Source organism: Schistocerca serialis, chromosome 2 (assembly GCF_023864345.2).
Source record: "Schistocerca serialis cubense isolate TAMUIC-IGC-003099 chromosome 2, iqSchSeri2.2, whole genome shotgun sequence".
Taxonomy (NCBI): Eukaryota; Metazoa; Arthropoda; class Insecta; order Orthoptera; family Acrididae; genus Schistocerca; species Schistocerca serialis.
Genome location: NC_064639.1, coordinates 586,791,226 through 586,811,437, shown reverse-complemented (window position 1 = coordinate 586,811,437; position 20,212 = coordinate 586,791,226). Strand labels below are relative to the sequence as shown.

At 40.6% G+C, this 20,212-nt stretch overlaps 1 protein-coding gene across 1 annotated transcript in view; it reads right to left on the bottom strand.

Moving 5' to 3' along the window:
* LOC126456250 (SET domain-containing protein SmydA-8-like) overlaps positions 1-19,442 on the bottom strand; it is a 119,490-nt gene extending 100,048 nt beyond the window's left edge. The window contains exon 1 of the mRNA XM_050092002.1: positions 19,116-19,442. Within this exon, the coding sequence (XP_049947959.1) occupies positions 19,116-19,124 (9 nt within the window). The 5' untranslated portion in view covers positions 19,125-19,442. The remainder of the gene's footprint in view (positions 1-19,115) is intronic.
* Between the last annotated feature and the right edge of the window lie 770 nt (positions 19,443-20,212).

Sequence of the window (20,212 nt, the reverse complement as noted above, 5' to 3'; positions counted from 1 at the left end):
AGGGTATTTATTTTTAGAAGGAAAGGATAAAGCCTCTTAAGGCTTGCTTTTTCTGTCACAAACAGGAATACTCATTTTTCCCCAGTTACTATAGTTGGAGGTTTACCTTTACTCATTTGCTATCGATGCATTTCCAACAACATTTTTTACTTTACTGAAGAATTATGAAATAAACATTCATAGACGAAATGGGACCATATAATACAATCCTTGGGTGCAATGGCTTAATAAAAGTGTCTAGCCAGCTTTAATGTTCGTGAGTGTTGCCCTGAGGGCGGCCACACATCCGTCGCGTCGTCCTATTTCTATTCTTATATTTTCTGATAGTTTATTGAATTACACGTAGAATATGGCTAGGGGAAAATAAACATCATCAACAAATCTTGCCTGCAGCGTACTAAACGAAATGTGTATTGTACATGTGCCTTAATGGTGTGCGTGCAACGACAACTTTATTTGATTTCTCTTTTAACTGCTGTTCAGTGTTCGAGTTATAAGTGCTGTACTTTTTGAAAATAATTTGGTGTTCCACGAAAATCATCAAAGGTCCTTTAGTCTCAATAAGAAAATTTTAGGAATGTACGAATTTTCTAGAATTTATTGTCGTCAACATCACGCTCCAGCTTAGAGTAGTAAACTTTTCTTAGTCCACGAGGAAACAAAGAAATTTTACAGATCCTTACGAAAACCTTCTAACACTTTTAGAGGCGACTGATTTGTCGCACATCCTTGCAGGTCTTGCCTCTACGAGCGCGTAAAACGGACTGAACCTGGCCAATATGACTACAGTCCTTTAACACCCATGAATTTGCTGTTGCACATTTCAAAATGTTGAAATGTGTGTGAATTTCTTTAGGACCAAACTGCTGAGGTCATAGGTCCGTAGACTTACTCGCTACTTAAACCAACTTATGCTAAGAACAACATACACACCCATGCCCGAGGGAGGACTCGAACCTCTGGCAGGATGGGTCACACAATCCGTGACATGGCGCCTTAAACCGCGCGGCCATTCCGCGCAGCTGCACAACTCACAATATGCATTTGTTGTTCATATTACTATTAAAAACTACACATTTAAATATGGCGCACAACTCTTGCTTACAGGCTAATACCTCTGATACGTTGCAATCTGTCAGCTTCATTGCGACTCACATGTAAATCTTGCGTGTGGCCTCTGATCTGCGTGTAGTCTCAGTGTGCCTTGTATATGCATACCATTATGATTAATCAGTTATTACGAAGAATTGCACATCTATAGATTGATTGTAAGATATATTGTCCCATGCTAATTCTATTCTTATTGTGTTACAAATTACTTTTCACTCGCATGAGGCTTTTAATAATAGGAATCAATATTTCTACTGATGATTCAAACTGTACCTATTTTATGTGAATCTGGCATCGTCTTTCGATAGCGGTGGCCAGTGTCTGTCAGTGGACTCTTTATTTGTTACCAATACTAGAGACATTTAGAAGTTATTAATTTTTAAATATAAAAGTTACATCTACATCGGCCAATTCAAGTTGTTCAGAGTTTCAATGACGCATTACCATGCATCAGACACATATGCGACCGTTGCTCCATACGCGGTTTCTTTCAGCGTCTAGTTATCGTACAGAAACGCAGAAACGAGTGATGATACATGGCTCTAAGCACTACGGGACTTAACATCTGAGGTCATCAGTCCCCTAGACTTAGAACTACTTAAACCTAACTAACCTAAGGACATCCCACACAACCATGCCCGAGGCAGGATTCGAACCCGCGACCCTAGCAACAGCGCGGTTCCGGACCGAAGCGCCTAGAACCGCTCGGTCACAGCGGCCGGCAGAGTGATGGTAATTATGTTGGTCACAGACTGAGTCTTCTCACAGTCTATTTCACAGTTTCTTGTCGTGACGAAAGAGAATCTTGTTTTCTGCCTTCAGTACTCGGGCTGCTGTTGACCCTTACTGACATCCTATTGAACCAATTAAAGTTGTTGCTCCACGAGTCGCTCGAAGGAAGCGGAAAGATTGATAGTATGAGATCCAAGACAGGACACGAGACGAATAATTCCCAGTTACAGATCATGTCGTCATAGCGGCGAAATAAGTAATTTTAATAGAAATACATCCGTATGATCGTCATTGGAAATATTTCTGCTAAATTTGTTCTACTGTCGCAAATGGTGCCAGCACATGAGAGTGCAATGTACAAAACATAAATGGAAAGACATATTTTTATTTTTTAGTACAGGCTTGCACTAAATATTTATTTATTGGTAGTGAGACAAGTTACACGATGATAAACACAAAACAACAGAACAAATATCATGTCTGCAAAAACCACAAAACAATATCTCTGAAAAATCAGACTTAATCACTGACTTTCCACGAAACAAAAGTTCCATTGCTAATATGTCGCAACGCTGGATTAGCAAATGTCGAAAAGGCTGTCAAAAATAATTTTATCAGGATATCGCAAATAGAAGTATACACAAATAACGTGATCATAACATAATAAAAAGACAGCCGACATTATTTACACTTCAGGACGCAACATGGATCACCTTAACCGGCTAAGACGTAAGCATACACGTAGACTGACATAGACGTAAGGAACAATATGATACCTCACTTTTTTGTGATATGGGTCCTTTTTTAAAAAGTTGTCATCTTGCTTTCAGCTGTCAGAATTTTATCTCACGATAACAATTTCGTCATTAAGAGATTTTCAAGCATTTACAAAACACAATACAACGTAACGAGAACAACTTATAGAGGGATCAACAGTAGGTACAACCAATTTTGTAGTTTGTTGACATTCATATACTGTATTTACAAGATTTCGAAGTATAGGTTTATGTTAGGCAGAGAGAACAACGTAATTTTCGCTTATATTTGTGTACTCTCTGAATCTGGTGGAACCTGTTTGCCCCACACAGAAATTTTCACATTCATCACATTTGGATTTATGAATCCCGGAGTGTATAAATAGCTTTGTTTCGTGGGATCTGTGCCTGATTATTATTGTCCCTACTTTGCTATTCGTGCAGTACCTGATTCGTACATTACTTTTACGAAAATTATCGGCTATTCTATATGATATGGCACCATAATAAAGTAAATCAGTGCATTTCGTTTTTTCTGGTTCTGCTTCTCCTGTTAATGTTATTTCTTTATCGATATTGTTGCTTTTGTTATGTAATTTAGTAGTACACGTTTTATCTACCTTATCAGCACTGTAGCTGTTGTTTAGTGCTAAATGTTTTATTATACACAACTTTTCGGTAATTTCTTTCTGTTATAATGGGAGGTTAATGATTCTGTTGGTCAAACAGTGAAAAAAGGCTTTCTTATGCATTTCTGGGTGGCACCAAATGTTGTAGATTATGCTGTCAGAGCAGGTTGGTTTCCGAAATATTCCGAATTTGTGGGCAACATTGCCATTCTTTATTATCATATCTAGAAATTAATTGACTGTTGATTTTTCTAACTCCACAGTAAAAACAGTTTTTGGACGTACACTGTTATATTGTGGAAGCATACCATCGATTTCAGCAACTGTGTCATTGAAAAGAACAAGAGCATCCTCTAAATACTTTTTGTAATATAAAATCTGACTAGACGTACCAGTAAATTTTTCAAAGAACTGGTTCTCTATATGATTTATAGAAACATCTGCCAGTGTGCTAGCAACACAGCTGCCCATAGCAACACCGTTTGGTTGTGAGTACATACTCATCTTTAAAATAGTTGAAAGATAAGATCAACTGTAGCAACTCAATAATTTCCTGTTTCAGCTACTCCAATTTTTTTGTGTTTGAGTAGGTTCTGTTTTTGAAATGTCAATGATTTCTATTATTGGAATATTATTAAATAGATTTACTATATCAAATGGAACAAATTTTCCTTTTTTAGGTATGGGGTATTTCTTTAATTTGGGTAGCTACATCAATGGCATTTTAAACTTGTAGTCTGTTTCAAAAGTATGATATTTTTTATCATAGTATTACGTTTCTTACTAATTCTGTATGGATGACTACCAATACAATTCTTTACAGGGCATATCGGATATATGATATTATGGACCTTAGGTTGAGCACGGAGTGTGGGTGTTCGTGGGTTCATGACCAAACATTCATTGTCTTCCCTCTTTGTTTGGATGAAATTACACTTTTTAAAGTGCTCCTGATTAAAGCATTGAATCTGTTAGTAGGATCTCTATTCAGTTTCTTCATTTTATTAGTAGCAATAAAATTATGTACCTCAATAACATAATCATTCCCATTTATAATAAACACACGAGTGTCCTTATCTCCTTTCTGGAAAATAGCTTTATTTGTTGTTAATTTCACATATGGTAAAATTATCTTTGATCTTATTAGTGTTCCTCTCTTTGTTGGGTTTTATTTGTTCTGCAATAATACTAGCAACTGTGTTAGTAATTCCGTTTTCTTCATGGACCGGTAACTGGCACATATCTAGAGCTCTTCTGTGTTAGCAATAATGTTTTTTACAGCACTATCGTTCATGGTTGGTGCTGCATTGTACTTTAACCCTTTATCTAAAATATTCATGTCAGCTATAGGTAGGGCGGTATTAGTTAGCTTGGCTTTAAAAATTTGAAATTGCATTCAGCGTGATCAAATCCAAAAGTAGTATTACTTGCCTGCAGGTACCTTAATTTGTCCAGCTTACAAGCATGTCTTGTCCCCACTTCACTACTAATAATTTGTTTGCATTCGTGAATTAATTCATAAACGGAGTCGAACCGTAGCGGACTACTTTCTCTTCCTGATGTCGTATGGCACAGATACAGTTTTCTATTGAACTCTTGCTTATGTTTAAGTCTGTCACGTATTTCATATTTTATCCAGAGTCGTTCACTACATGATTTTTACAATGTTTTGCAACACTACGTTTCGAATTTATCAGAACACAAACATATTTGGGAATCACTTTGTGCTTCAGACATTGTCTATTGGAATTAATACCTTACATGAGTTTCACAATTCTTTGATGTACATATTATGTCGTTATGCCTGCCTAACGTAAACCTGTATGTCAGAATCTTGTAAATAGGGTGTATGGATGTCAACAACCTATAAGATTGGTTGTACCTACCGTTAACACCTCTGCAAATTGTTTTCATTACGTTGTATTGTGTTTTGTAAATGCTTGAAAATTGCTTAATGCCGAAATTGCAGTCGTAAAATAAAATTCTGACAGTTGAAAGCAAGATGACACCCTTCCAGAAATATTTTACCTACTACGAAATCTTCGCAGTAAGCTTTATAATGGCAAAATGGGCTCGTCTGTAACTTGTATCAATACAAGTAAATAAATAAATAGTGCGACTCTACCAAAAAATAAAAATATGTCGTTCTTCGACCTCAAGTATGCTGCGGGCCCACTAGAAAAGAAACAAATAATAGACGTATAATATTCCACAGTTGGCTCACCCGTATAATATGAGTCACTACCTATTTTTCCTGTAGTAGAGTAAATTAACGTCAGTTTATCACTACTTTTTGTTAGTGTTATTAAACAAGAAACCATTGTACAGCACACGAAGTGCTACAACTTATAAAAGTAAAGAAAGAATCGTCAACGAAGCGAAGCCGATGTTCGGCACTATTTAAATTAGAGTGTTGCCCGTCGATATTATTCGCTCCATTCTCCAGTTCAGATATAATATTTAACTTGTCAATAATTCGAATATACGAGACAGCTTGCTGCAGCGGATTGCACACCAGTGACAGAGCAAATACGTTGGAAATTTCAGTGCATACCATGTTCAGAACAACAACAATTTATTTGTAGCTTGTTCTCAGAGATATGCGATAACATATTATCACACGCTTTTACGCCGTATTTTTTTTTTTTTTTTTTTTTTTTTTTTTTTTTTTTTTTTTTTTTTTTTTTTTTTTGCTGTGTGCGTAGGCAATTCGCAAATATGTAATACGAGTTGGGGATAAGACATTCCGGCGTGGAGAGCAGTGAATGTGTGCGACATTAAGAGCAATTATTTTCATCATGACACAAAATGTCTGTAAATATATAGTATCGTTTGGCCAACAGGGATAAATCATATGAATTTGAATAGTATATAGTTATTCAATGAACGATGAAAGAAACTGATTCGTCTCGTACTCTTCAGGATCTTTAAGTAGATAGTAGTCAACTCACACCGACTAACCTTTTCCACGATGACAGTTTGTGGTATATTGTTTTTCGTGCAAGGCCGTAAGCCATTTATTTCTGATGGTCACGGGCGATTCCGATGAAAGGATGAGGAAAGATTATCACCCAAATGTCAACTTCCTCTCTTTATTATTTCGTCATTTTGCTGTAAAGTGTTCAGGATTCTCTTTTGTAATCCATTAGGTGATGAGAATTCTTCGTGCTTATGGTAGTATAGTCAGCTGCCCTTTGAAGACGCCAAGAAACTTTACTCATACAGTGGAAAGACACCTGAAATTGCTTACACGCCTGCAGTGGAACTCGATAAGTGTTCGGACATTCAACTATTACTGAGAAGGAGAGAGGCTGTATGTTGAAGTAAACTTCTTATGTACCCCAGGGAAGTCAACAGTGTCTTTGCTGTTCATGTTATACACTAATGACTCAACAGATAGCATTAATTGCAGTTTCAGGCTTTTCAAAGATTATACAGTTATATCTGACGAAATTATGTCCGGTCAAAGTTGCAGATGTACTAGACTAAATAGTTGCAGTTTTGCTTTTACCATTATGAATAATTTTTAACCTTGGAGCAGTGGGAACCAGTAAGAGAAAAGTGAAGCAACCTGAAGACTTGGTCGGATGTCAGTGTCAAAGAGTACACACCATCGGCAGGAATGTAATGTGCAGCAAGGGCATCGTAACCCCTTCAGATCTGCTACTGACATCCGAGAACATGAAATGGAATCTCTGCGACATTCTGTGTCAATCCGCACCATTTGTCGGAGACCAGCAGAAGTGAATGAGGGAATTACAATCCCATGCGTAGGCTGCCATTAACACCACAACACAAAAGACTGTTTTGTAGTGATGCCGTACGGGTAAGCACGGACTGCTGGTGAATGGCTTCGTGTTGTGTTCAGTGGTGAACCACTGTTCTGCTCTGCCCGGATAATCATCTTCGGCGAGTATGACGAAGACTTGGGAAGAGGCCCCAGTCTTCCAAAAGGCTCCAGTCTTCCAATGTTTTGGACAGGCACAGCGGTGTTCTCCTGGCGTCACGACGGGGGGAGTCATTGGGTGTGACTTCATGTCACGGGATGGTAGTGACTGAGAAAACTCTGACGGCACGACGATACGTCACAGACTTCCTTCCTTACGTATTGCCTCTCATGCGGCAATATCGTGGTGCCATTTTTCAACAGGGCAATACTCCACACTTGACATGTTTCTTTGTAAACTGTCTGCATGATTTTGAGGTAGTCCTATAGAGGTAGGGCTCAAAGTGAATAGAGACAAAACAGAGTTCATGCAATTAGGAAGAAGACAAGAGCAGATAGAATTTCTTGAGATAGATGACAAGAGGTTCAAGAGAGTAAACCAATTCAAATACTTGGGATCGTGGTTTACCACGGACAATAACATAAAAAGGGCATCAAGGAAAGAATAGCAGTGGGAACGAAATGCATGAATACCCTCAGAGAGACGCTTGTCTCTAAATCGATCTCAGTGAACACGAAGATGAAAATCTACAACACAGTGGTATGCGCAGCAATAATGTACGGTTCAGAAATATGGAGCGTGACTAAGCGAGAAAGAGAAAAACTATTAATATTTGAAAGAAGACTAATGAGGAAGATATGGGGACCAGTATTAGATAATGGAGAATGGAGGAGGATGAAAAACGAGGAATTCTACCTTCTGATGCGACAACCAACTATCCTGCAGAAGATAAAGAGCAAAAGAATACAATGGGTGGGCCATGTAGCCCGTATGCAGGATGGAAAACAGGCGAAGATGGCACTAGCGGGGAAACCAAAAACCAAACGCCCCATTGGACGACCAAGGCAGCGCTTGATGGACGACCTGGCAAAGGACCTAGCAGCCCTGTGAATTGAAGACATCTGGTGGAACCGGGCACAAAACAGGAAGGAATGGAGGCAGGGCCTGTGATCGCTGAATATATATTTATCTACCTATTGAGGACAGGATCCCATATCTGTCCCTGATGGAACCAGGGACCAGCTCGCACGTCAGTTCCGTCCCAGTGTCAGCGACCAGAATATCGAGAACCAGTTGCTACAGTTTTGGGCCAGTTTGCCTCTAGAGAGAGTAAAATGGCTTCATAACACCATTCCGAACCGAATCAGTGCATGCCTCCATGCCACAGGGGATGCAACGTCGTACTTATAACTGGGGTCATACCGTCAAGTTATTTATAAGTTTGACTCGATATTGTAATCACTGATACAACATCACATACCCTCTCAGCCCGAGGAGTTTATTTTGCTCCCTCTCAATTTGTGCTACACTTACATTGCCTGGCGCGTGTTTGAGTGTATCAAAGTGTGCGTATATGAATAGGAACGACCTTCTACGCTGAGTTGTAGATATAGCAAATGATAGTATACTGGGGAACTCCAGACGTATAGAAAGAGGTTGCATACGAAACACTTGTATGACTTATCCTAGAACGCTGGTCGAGTGTATGGCATCCACTTGAGACTGGACAAGAAGAAACATCGAGTGCATGCAAAGTAGGGAGAAGCTATGGTCACTGGCCTTTTTGAATGGCGAGACAGTTTAACGTGAATATTAATGAATCTTAATAGGTGGTCACACAAAGGAAAACACCACACACCTCGTGAAAACATACTCGGAAAACTTCAGGAGTTGTTTTTCATGGCAGAAACTACGAATATTCCTGAACACCCTGTGTAAGTATCTCGTACAGAGATCGCGCTGATAAAATCAGGCATTCGCAGAGAGGCGTACAACCTGTCATTCCTCCTACTCCCCATACGTGAATGGAACGAGAAGGGATTCTAACATATGGCACAATAAAAAATGCCATCTGCCACACACTACACAGTGTTTCGCAGAGTGCAGATGTAGACGTGGATATTTCGCATGTATGAGCCGTTATGCTATTTTGGATGCATAACCTTTTCTTGCTGACTGACTGGGCAGTTCGTAAAGCTCTGCAGATGACATGCATTGATCAAAAGTATGCGGTCATCTACTGGCAGATATTAATATAGGTTTTGTCCACTCTTCGCCTTTTGGTGGCTTGAACTCTGCTGGGCACAGTTTCAATGAGGTGTCTGAAAGTGTGTGGAGGAATGACCGGCCATTCTTCCGTAAGAACCAAGGCCAGAGGAGATACTGATGTTGAACGCTGTGTTCATTAGCGAAGTCGACTTTCTAGCTCATCCCAAAAGCGTTCCATTGGGTTCAGCTCGGAACTCCCGGCAGACAGTCCATTTCACGATAGTCTCACAGATGCTGCTTTATGACAAGGTGCACTGTCATGTTGTTGTTGTTGTTGTGGTCTTCAGTCCTGAGACTGGTTTGATGCAGCTCTCCATGCTACTCTATCCTGTGCAAGCTTCTTCATCTCCCAGTACCTATTGCAACCTACATCCTTCTGAATCTGTTTAGTGTATTCATCTCTTGGTCTCCTTCTACGATTTTTATCCTCCAAGCTGCCCTCCCATACTAAATTGGTGATCCCTTGATGCCTCAGAATATGCCCTACCAACCTATCCCTTCTTCTAGTCAAGTTGTGCCACAAATTTCTCTTCTCTCCAATTCTATTCAATACCTCCTCATTAGTTATGTGATCTAGCCATCTAATCTCCAGCATTCTTCTGTAGCACCAAATTTCAAAAGCTTCTATTCTATTCTTGTCTACACTATTTATCGTCCACGTTTCACTTCCATACATGGCTACACTCCATACAAATACTTTCAGAAACGACTTTCTGACACTTAAATCTATACTCGATGTTAACAAATTTCTCTTCTTCCGAAAAGCTTTCCTTGCCATTGCCAGTCTACATTTTATATCCTCTCTACTTCGACCATCATCAGTTATTTTGCTCCCCAAATAGCAAAACTCATTTACTACTTTAAGCGCCTCATTTCCTAATCTAATTCCCGCAGCATCGCCCGATTTAACTCGACTGCATTCCATTATCCTCGTTTTGCTTTTGTTGATGTTCATCTTATACCCTCCTTTCCAGGTCCTTTGCTGTCTCTGACAGAATTACAATGTCGTCGGCGAACCTCAAAAGTTTTATTTCTTCTCAATGGATTTTAATTCCTACTCCGAATTTTTCTTTCGTTTCCTTTACTGCTTGCTCAATATACAGATTGAATAACATCGGGGATAGGCTGCAACCCTGTCTCACTCCCTTCCCAACCACTGCTTCCCTTTCATGCCCTCGACTCTTATAACTGCCACCTGGTTTCTGTACAAATTGTAAATAGCCTTTCGTCCCTGTATTTTACCCCTGCCACCTTCAGAATTTGAGTCATACTGATACAAAAAATCACTGTCTTCGAACTGCTTTTGCATCGTACTCAGTACACAATGCTCCAAAATTTGCTCATATACTGCCGCATTTAGCGTTTTCTTAAACTCAATAACGGGAACAACAACCTAACCACGAAAAACAGCCCCATATTGTAACCCCACCTCTTCCTTACTTCGCTGTAGGTATTACACATATGATAGATAACGTTCTCTAGGCATTCGTCGGACTCAAACTCTTCCATCGGATTGCCATAGAGTATAGCGTAGGTCATCATTCCTCTCACTGGTAGCACTTTAGAACTCACGTGTTATTCTTTCCGCTGATTTCATGCTCTTATTGACAACCACCATCCGCGATGCTCGACAGTCCTGTCCGTCGGTACGTGCGGTCTGTCTGGCCCTGGTTTAGCTGCAGCTGTTCCTTTGCATTTTCACAATCACATCACAAACAGCCGATTTGAGCACCTTTAGAAAGGCTGAAAAATCCCTGATGTATCCGTTACTCAGTTGACATCTAATGACCACTCAACGTTGTAAGTCACTGAACTACCCTGACCGACCGTTTCTGCTGTTTACTGCCTCATACTGACAACGTAATACTCCCCACCTCCTTTTACAGTGGTGGATCCGCCTCTCATACATCTACAAGTCAGTTCCGCGTTGTCTAAGAGTGCTCGGATACTTGTGAGCAGAAAATTTGTAATTCATATTTTTTGGATATCTTGAGGTGTCAGGTATTCTGCCTGATATCAGCGTTGTTGTTGCACGATATTTCTACAGTGTGACTCGTGACAGGGCGTAGCTGTGACTGTTCGTCGAGTGGAACGGTTACGTTATTTAAGTATTTAATGGATTTTATTCCGACAAGGTTTCATGATAAAATAAAATTTCACAACTGCTACATAGCTGTTGCGCCATGGAAATTAGTATATATTTCTTATGACAAAAGTTTTTGTCAGCTCATCTTCGGTCGTAAGCGTAGTTAATACAGTCACTTGAAGCAATGTGCGGACTAAGTAGTAAGAGAGCATTTTAGGTGATTTTTCTTTGTTAATTGTCATCTTCAAATTTATTTTTGAAAACAATGTTTGCGGAATCTCTGGAGACAAAAAATTGACAATATGAACTGAAGCGCCAAAGTGGTATAGGCATGCGTATTCAAATACAGAGACATGTAAACAAGCAGAATACGGCGCTGCGGTCGGCAACGGATATGTGAAACAACAAGTGACTGGCGAACTTCTTAGATCGGTTACTGCTGCTATAATGGCAGGTTATCGAGATTTAAGTGAGTCTGAACGTGGTGTTACAGTCGGCACCGGAGCGATGGGTCAGAGCATTTCCGAGGTAGCGATGAAGTGCGGATTTTCCTGTACGACCATTTCACGAGTGTACCGTGAATATCAGGAATCCGGTAAAACATCAGGTATCCGACATCGTGCGGCCGGAAAAAGATCCTGAAAGAACGGGACAAAGGACGACTGAGGAGAATCGTTCAACGTGACAAAAGTGCAATCCTTCCGCATATTGCTGCAGATTTCAATGCTGGACCATCAGCAAGTGTCAGCGTGTGAACCATTCAACGAACCATCATCGATATGGGCTTTCGGATCCGAAGTCCAACTCATGTATCCTTGATGACTGCACGACACAAAGGTTTACGCCCCGGCTGGGCCCGTCAACACCACATTGGACTGTTGATGACTGCAAACATGTTGCCTGATCGGACGAGTCTCGTTTCAAATTGTATCGAGTGGATGGACATGTACGGGTGTGGAGACAACCTCATGAATCCGTGGACGCTGTATGTCAGCAGGGAACTGTTCAAGTTGGTGGAGGCTCTGTAATGGTGTGAGGTGTGTGCAGTTGGAGTGATACGGGACCCCTGATACGTCTAGATACGACTCTGACAGGTGACACGTACGTAAGCATCCTGTCTGATTACTGGCATCCATTCATGTCTATTGTGGATTTCGACAGATTTGGGCAATTCCAGCACGACAATGCGACACACCGCCCGTCCAGAATTGTTACAGAGTTGCACCAGGAACACTCTTCTGAGTTTAAACACTTCCGATGGCCGCCAAACTCCCCAGATATGAACATTATTGAGCATATCTGTGATGCCTTGCAACGTACTGTTCAGAAGAGATCTCCACCCCGTCGCACTCTTACGGATTTACGGACAGTCCTGCAGGATTCATGGCGTCAGCTCCCTTCAGCACTACTTCAGACATTAGTCGAGTCCATGTCACGTCGTGTTGCGGAACTTCTGTGTGCTCGCGGGGGCCCTACACGATATTAGCCAGGTGTAACAGTTTCTTTTGCTCTTTAGTGTATTTCCCACAAGTCTCATCGAACGTTTCTGTAATTTTAATTGTTCAAGATATTCGACTTCTTTAATTAACTTAATTTTTTTATTCTTCTTTTCAAATTGGAGTACCTATCTCTCCTTATACATCATACAGAAAAATCGACGCATTTAGTGTCTTTCAACCACTCGAAGATTTCCAGTGAATTTTTCGACAAGTCTGCAGCACACAGCTTCACTCAACTTTCTGCATGAGTTTATTTAGAGAAATCGTGGCGTGAACGATTTCTACATTCCCCACAGCCCTTCCCTGATTAGTATGACCTTATGGCAATAGGAAGTGCATCTGGCCAAAAAAAAAAAAAAAAAGTAATTACCAAACCAGCTTGAGTAAGTACGCAATATCGTGGTTATCGGTCCATATTACGACTTCCAAGAGGAATGTGATTTAGCTGTTTAATACTTAGAAATCGATGTCATAATATCTTCGATAAAAACCCATCACTTCACTCTCATCCTATCTCGATACAGACACACACTCACTTGCCTGCGCACGTGTTTTGACACAGCTAATGCATCTTACTCTTAAAATACACTGTTATAATACAAACACGCTAACTGAAGGAGTCCGAACCTTTAGTATCTCGTATCACGTGGAATCTTTTTTTGTTCGTTGAAAGGAAAGTCAAAGAGTTGCAACACTAACTGAAGTAAGTCAATGGCAGGCAAGGAATTGGCCGTAGAGAGAGAGAGAGAGAGAGAGAGAGAGAGAGAGAGAGAGAGACAGAGCGATCGAGAATGGACGATTACTTTCTATGGCTCTGCTATCTCATCTGGCGTGGCAAGCTCGGTCGCAGAGATTCAAGTACTATATGCACGTAAATGTCCAGAACACGTGAAATGTTGAACAATGCACTCGTGGGAATGGAAATTAGCCTATATTTCTACATTACACAGAAATTAAACCAAATGGTTTGATCACAAATTTATTGAAAAAAATCAGGAATTAAATTTCTGTCTTTAAATGTTTATAAATGCAGCGGCGTCTTTCAAAATTTCTAAATTACTGCGTTCCTGCATAAGTTTCTTTTTTCTCACGAGGATGAGAATTTAATTCCTGCATGTGCTGCAATATTATCAGTCAAAAAGCGCCAAATTTAACTTTACATATATTGTCAGTTTCGAATTCATTTATATTCATTATTCTTTAATAATGCCAACAACTGAATTTTGCTCTTTTAACGTCAACGTATTTTGGTGATGTGGCCGCGAGTATGATTACGCCATCGAACAAACGCAACCAAGCCCCTGTTGTGATTTACACGAATAACGTTACTCACAAGGAAATAAATGTGTGTCTTCATTTGCGAATTAGGATATTACGGAAGTTTCACAACTGTTTCCAACGCAGACAACGATCGTTTTAAGATGCAGATATCTTCACACATCTCTAGGCGACGAGGACTCTTCAAGTTCTCTCGTTTACCCAGCGACGTAGCATGTGGAATGAGCTACTAGAAGTCACACTGACAGTCAATCCCATCACATACCCGCTTTTGAAGCGAGGGAATGTCCCAACGCGATTCTTTTTACCGTTCCACTGAACAAAACACAAGTTTGCAAAATTTGAAAAAATTAAAAAAGGTCAAATATTTTGTGAAATGATATGCCTAAAAAGAAGTAGTGAAGCTTATTACAGAAACATTTGACTCTCGTTTGAATTGTGCTCGAAATCGTGCACAGCAAATGAGATGAGAATGTTAAGTTCAATGTTTAACACAAAATTGTAAAGAGTACTAGATGATATTTGCTGCACATGACTTTGAGCATTATTCAAAGGCGCGTAAAATGTTTCTATACACTATTTTATTTCTTACTTTTAGACTACTCATTTCCATAAACATTTGATCCTTTTTAATTTTTTTAATTTTCAAGTCTTTCTGAAAAATATAATATATTTAAATATCAATATGTTTTCTATTTTTTCTTAATTACACTGATTGTAGTAGTACATCTCTCACTGGTCAGTTTGATACTCCAATTGTGTATTGCTCACTTTTCGTTTCACTATGAAAATTTCGGACAAAAATCCTTTGTGTAATTTCTAGGGAGTCTTGTTTTCGTTCTGCTCAGTTGTTCGACCAAACAGAATGAGATCGTCTGAGAAATAGCTCCTCTGGGAGTGACGTAAGGCTACTCTGCGTTACCTCTGGTATGAACCAATGACTTACAACGGGGAATTGCCGTTCCGTTAGGTGCCGTTATGAAGCCACCACATGAGGCAGTCGTAGGCTCAAGAACCTTGATATAATTGGTTAAAAGAGTTAATAAAGTTTGAATTTTTACGTTCCGTTGACGATGAAGTTATTAGCGACGTAGCAAAAGCGTGGATTGGACAAGAATTCAACCGTGGCCTTAAATGTAACCACCTGGCATTCACGTGGAGTGATTTTGCAAAACAACGAAAAACGTAAATTTGGATAGTTAGACTGTTATTTGGACTCACTTGTCTTGTTATCCACGGTCAGGACTCGTCGCCTACATGCTCCTAGTATATTCTGTTGGTCTGTGGCCTATGGAAGTTTGTGTGCTTAAATTCTTTGTATGAATTCAGTGGACTCTTTGTCCACATTTGGTGGTGTATTGGGTATCGTTGATGCCTCTAGCCCTCCTGCTCGGATTAGAGATATTCTTCGCTCGGGAACTGGCTGTTGTGTTATCCTCATCTTCATTTCACTGTCATCGACAAGCAAGTCACCGAAGTGGCGACAGGTAAAAAGACTTGCACTAGGTGGCCGAAATACCCCAGGCGGGGTCTCCCTCCGGTAACGCCATACCATCATTACATTTCATTTTATTGAGCTCTCTGATACGTAATATTTCATCTGCATTATCTACTTTCTTGCGCATAAATACCTCTTGCAACGAAATAAGAAGTTCACAGTGGATGTTATTCAAAACTACCGGACCTAGAGAGCAGAAAATTTGAAAATTTGTGGTAAGGTCTTACGGGACCAAATTGCTGAGGTCATCGGTCCCTAAGCCTACAAACAACTTAATCTAACTTAAACTGACTTACGCTATGGACAACACACACACCCATGCCCTAGGGAGGACTCGAACCTCAGACGGGGGCAGCCGTAACAAGGCGCTTCTAGACAGCGCGGCTACCCCGCGCGGCTAGAAAGCAGAAATTTAGTTGATGTTTACAGCAACATTAAAATATGGTATGTATTTGCTAAAGAAAATTACACATACTAAGGAATTTTTGTGATCTGAAGTTCTAAGAATCGTAATTGCTATGCAATGAGCCTATAAAATTCATTATCCAGGGCACCTTTCTGCCCACCTTAACAGTTATTCGGAATTTTTTGAAAGCTCACTGCATATGTATTCAGTAGCTGATAAGTTAACACTACTTTCATTTGTTCTCATGGTACTGCAGTTGCTTTCTATCTGCTTTAAAAGCCGCGTGCGTTAGCATGCCGCTTCCGGAATTCGAGGAGACGCTTCGGTCCCGGATAGAATCCACTCAGTGGATTATCGACAAGGGCTGGTATGCAAGCCAGCCTGAACGTGGTTTTTAGGCAATTTCCCACATGTGAGTAGATGAATAGCTGTCTGGCATCCACATCCCGCCTCACTTACACCATCCGCAATCATTTCTATCTATATCTACATGGATACTCTGCAAATCACATTGAAGTTCCTGGGAGAGGGTTCATCGAACCACAATCACAATTTTCTATTATTCCAATCTCGTAAAGCGTGAGGAAAGGACGATCACCTATTTTCGAAAAAAAGTTCTAACACTTTCACATGGATAACACTAGTCGCATACACAAGGGGCGGCGACTGATGACCTCAGATGTTGAGTCCCATAGTGCTCAAAGCCATTTGAGCCATACACAAGGGGCGCACGATTTCCGTCCCGTGGCAGGAGGGGTGGGGGGGGGGGGGGGGGGAAGGGGGAGGTAGCGACAGGAAGGAGGACATCCGGCAACCCTCTCCTAACACATTGCCAGATACAGATTAACACACCCTCCCCGTGACGACACATGGGATAAGGACAGGAAAAAAAGATACTTTAAATTACAGCCCAAACACCCGAGTGTCGCAGAGATTCGATGTAATGAAATAAAGACCAACTTACTGGAATTTAAGTGGCAAGATATAATTTTCTTGGTTAGTTGTTGTCGATGCGTCATTGTGCGTAGACAACCATGCGTCAAAAATAAATAAATAAACAAAAATGAAAAAAAGTCTTAAGTCACTGAAATCCTGCAAGAAACTATGACCCATAATCTGCTGCAATTTCGTGTGCGACTTACGCGTTCTACACGATATACGTAACTAATAATAAAGAAACATTTTCATAATCGTTCGCTATTTAAGTCAGTACAATCAAGTCTCACTGCTAAAGGCTAAAGTCCTTTCCACCTGCGGGAAATGCTAAATACATGTCGCAGTTCTTTAATTCAAATCACGCAATAGAAAATCTGTAACTAAGTACACAAAACCTCAGACACATTGCCTCTAATTCTCACACATTTTTTTGAAAAAAAAATTATTTACCCCTAACGAATGTAAAAAGGCAAGTGCAAAATTTCATCTTGGATGCTTTTTGCAAAACAACATTAAGCAGACTCAGAGATCCAACAGAGCATCATGACTGAAAAACGACTAGGTTCAGTTTCGATTCTGATATTTCTAATAATGTGCAGAAATCATGTTTAATCCAACTGATCAATTTCTAAAGCAAAATTTTAAAATCAAGGAAAAAAGTAGAACTGAGACATCATTCCAGAAAGACGTTTACGAGGGAATCTGTGTTGTTTTCTGAATGTACGTTTCAAACGGAAATTAATTTTCGCTGTTATTTTGTGTTATAAAAATGTTTAGAGAAAGGACATTCATTGTACGGAATTGCATCGTATTTTTTTCATTTGTTTTTGTTTTTTGCTATAGTTTTGAGAGTTAATTTTGCGAAAGAGCTATGCAACATAAAATTAAGGTTTTTTTTTCCTGGTCTTTGGAATAATTTCTTTTGCCACGTGCTTGGCTATAGTACGAGTCATTAATGCATAGATCACAGAAAATTGATTAAAATAGTGCGAGAAACACGAGATTGAACATGGCATATGAATGTTAGTACTACATTTTCGTGAAGAGCCTATTCAACTTAATTTTTTTAAAAAAAATTGCACTTCTTTGAACGTATCTTTTAGTCTCCAGAAAATGAAACCAGAAGAATTTTGCCCCAGTTTTTGAGCAATAATGAAGAAAGTGCTATCTAAATTCAAATCTTATGTCTGTATAGTATTCACTGAGTGAATGTTGCAGTTGCTTTTGAAAATGTCCACATTATTAACCACAAAACCCATGAAGGAATACATGTAAAGGAATAGCGCATACAACACACCTTAAGATCGCAGACTGACTCCGCAAATGGTTCTGAATACCGTTTTAAACGCTTATAAAATTCTTCAGAAATGAATAGATATACCTCAGATTAATATTCCTTTGCTTTTCAAGGTCGAAGATACCGAAGGCGTTAAGAGCAGCAGCGCTCAGTTAAAGAATGCTTTTTCTTTACTGGTTGCATGATCAACTTGTTGGCACGTTTGGCGAAATGGGCGTAATGCGGCAACTACCTAACGAAGGAGGAAAAAAACGCTTTTTCATCGAGTCTGAGGTCTTCGTGTAAGAAAATCAAAAGTACGGGCAAGTGTTCAGAAGCTGTAAGATTTGATTTGTGCACTTTTTGCATCTAAAAGACTAGATTGCAGCATATTGTTGATTAGTTATTCAGTGTGTTATTTATTACATGTAGGCGGAACACCTATGTAAAACTATTACGTCTAACAACAGATTGTTTATAATTTAGCGAGATATGCGATACAGAGAAATGACGTACTTCCGGCTTTTTTTTTTTTTTTTTTTTTTTTTTTTTTTTTTTTTTTTTAAGAACGTACGTTAATTTTGAAGAAACACTGATCGTACTACGTGCTCACATGAGTTTCACACTATCGAAATTGGTTCCACTTGTCGAACACATCTTGCGGTGGCCATAGACTACAACCTGCTCAGTATCCTCAGCTATGATTTGCGAGGTCTTCTTCGAAATATTACTGGTGTATGTAAATGGGATATCCTATAATATTATTTACGCTTCGTGTTAACATAGCCATCACAAAAGGCATCAGCGTTAAAGACAGTTTTTAGAATCGAATTGACATATAGCGACGAGGAACGGTGAGCGAAACATAGTTCACAAACGACCAATGCTAAACTACTTCCGTCGCAAAGACTCACCTCGCTCATGTTAGTCGTGTGCGCTGCTACAGAAGACAATTAGTTCCAAGCGTGGCACACTAACTCGGCTATGTATGTGCGATTAACAGAATAAAGGACTGTGTCTCACTTCTGTCAGGTAGAATTCGTAACTGTGGTAAATTCTGGTGTCACTTGTCGCTCAAGGGAATTACCACACGGTTCCGCGGAGGGCGGACGTGATTCATTATCCGTCCACTGTGCGGCGCAGCTGTCGGAGTGGCCGTCGAGGGCGGTGCGTCGCGATCCGCAAGTGTTTGGCAAGGGGCCTCCCCTGTCCCCTGTGTGCAGGCACCCCCCGCGGCGCCCAGGTGGAAGGCGACTGGAGGGCCTGCAGACGCGCCGTGTTGCGTAACCCCGCCGCTGTTCTGCCGCCGCCCCCTTCCGCCTCGCACGTCAGCCGGCAGCGGCGCCGCCCGCGAAACTCCGCTGCCGCTATTTCCGTTGACTGTAAAATTAGCGCGCCGGCTCCATTATCTGGCCCGGGAAACAGCAGGCCGGGAGTGCTCGGCCGGCATCCACTCTTGGCTCTCACAGCACCCGTCTCTTCACTACCCGTGTAACGGAGCCTCACCTCCGACCCGAAAAGGTCCAAACTTTCGATCGAATTGCACCTCCAACTCCGGCTGCAATAGTTCTGAAACAGTGGCTCCGAAGTCCAAGGCTCAAAGTTAAAACCTCAAATTTCCAAATCCAGAAACGAAAAATAGCAAAAGCAACATACACTTTGACAAAAATCATGGGATACCTTTTAATATCGTGTCGGACCTCCTTTTGCCCGGCTTAGTACAGCAACTTACGTGACATGTACTTAACAAGTCGTTGCAAGTCCCCTCCACAAATATTAAGCCACGCTACCTCTACAGCCGTCCATAATTGCGAAAGCATTGCCGGTGCAGGATTTTGTGCACGAACTGACCCGTCTATTTTGTCCCATATACACTCCTGGAAATGGAAAAAAGAACACATTGCCACCGGTGTGTCAGACCCACCATACTTGCTCCGGACACTGCGAGAGGGCTGTACAAGCAATGATCACACGCACGGCACAGCGGACACACCAGGAACCGCGGTGTTGG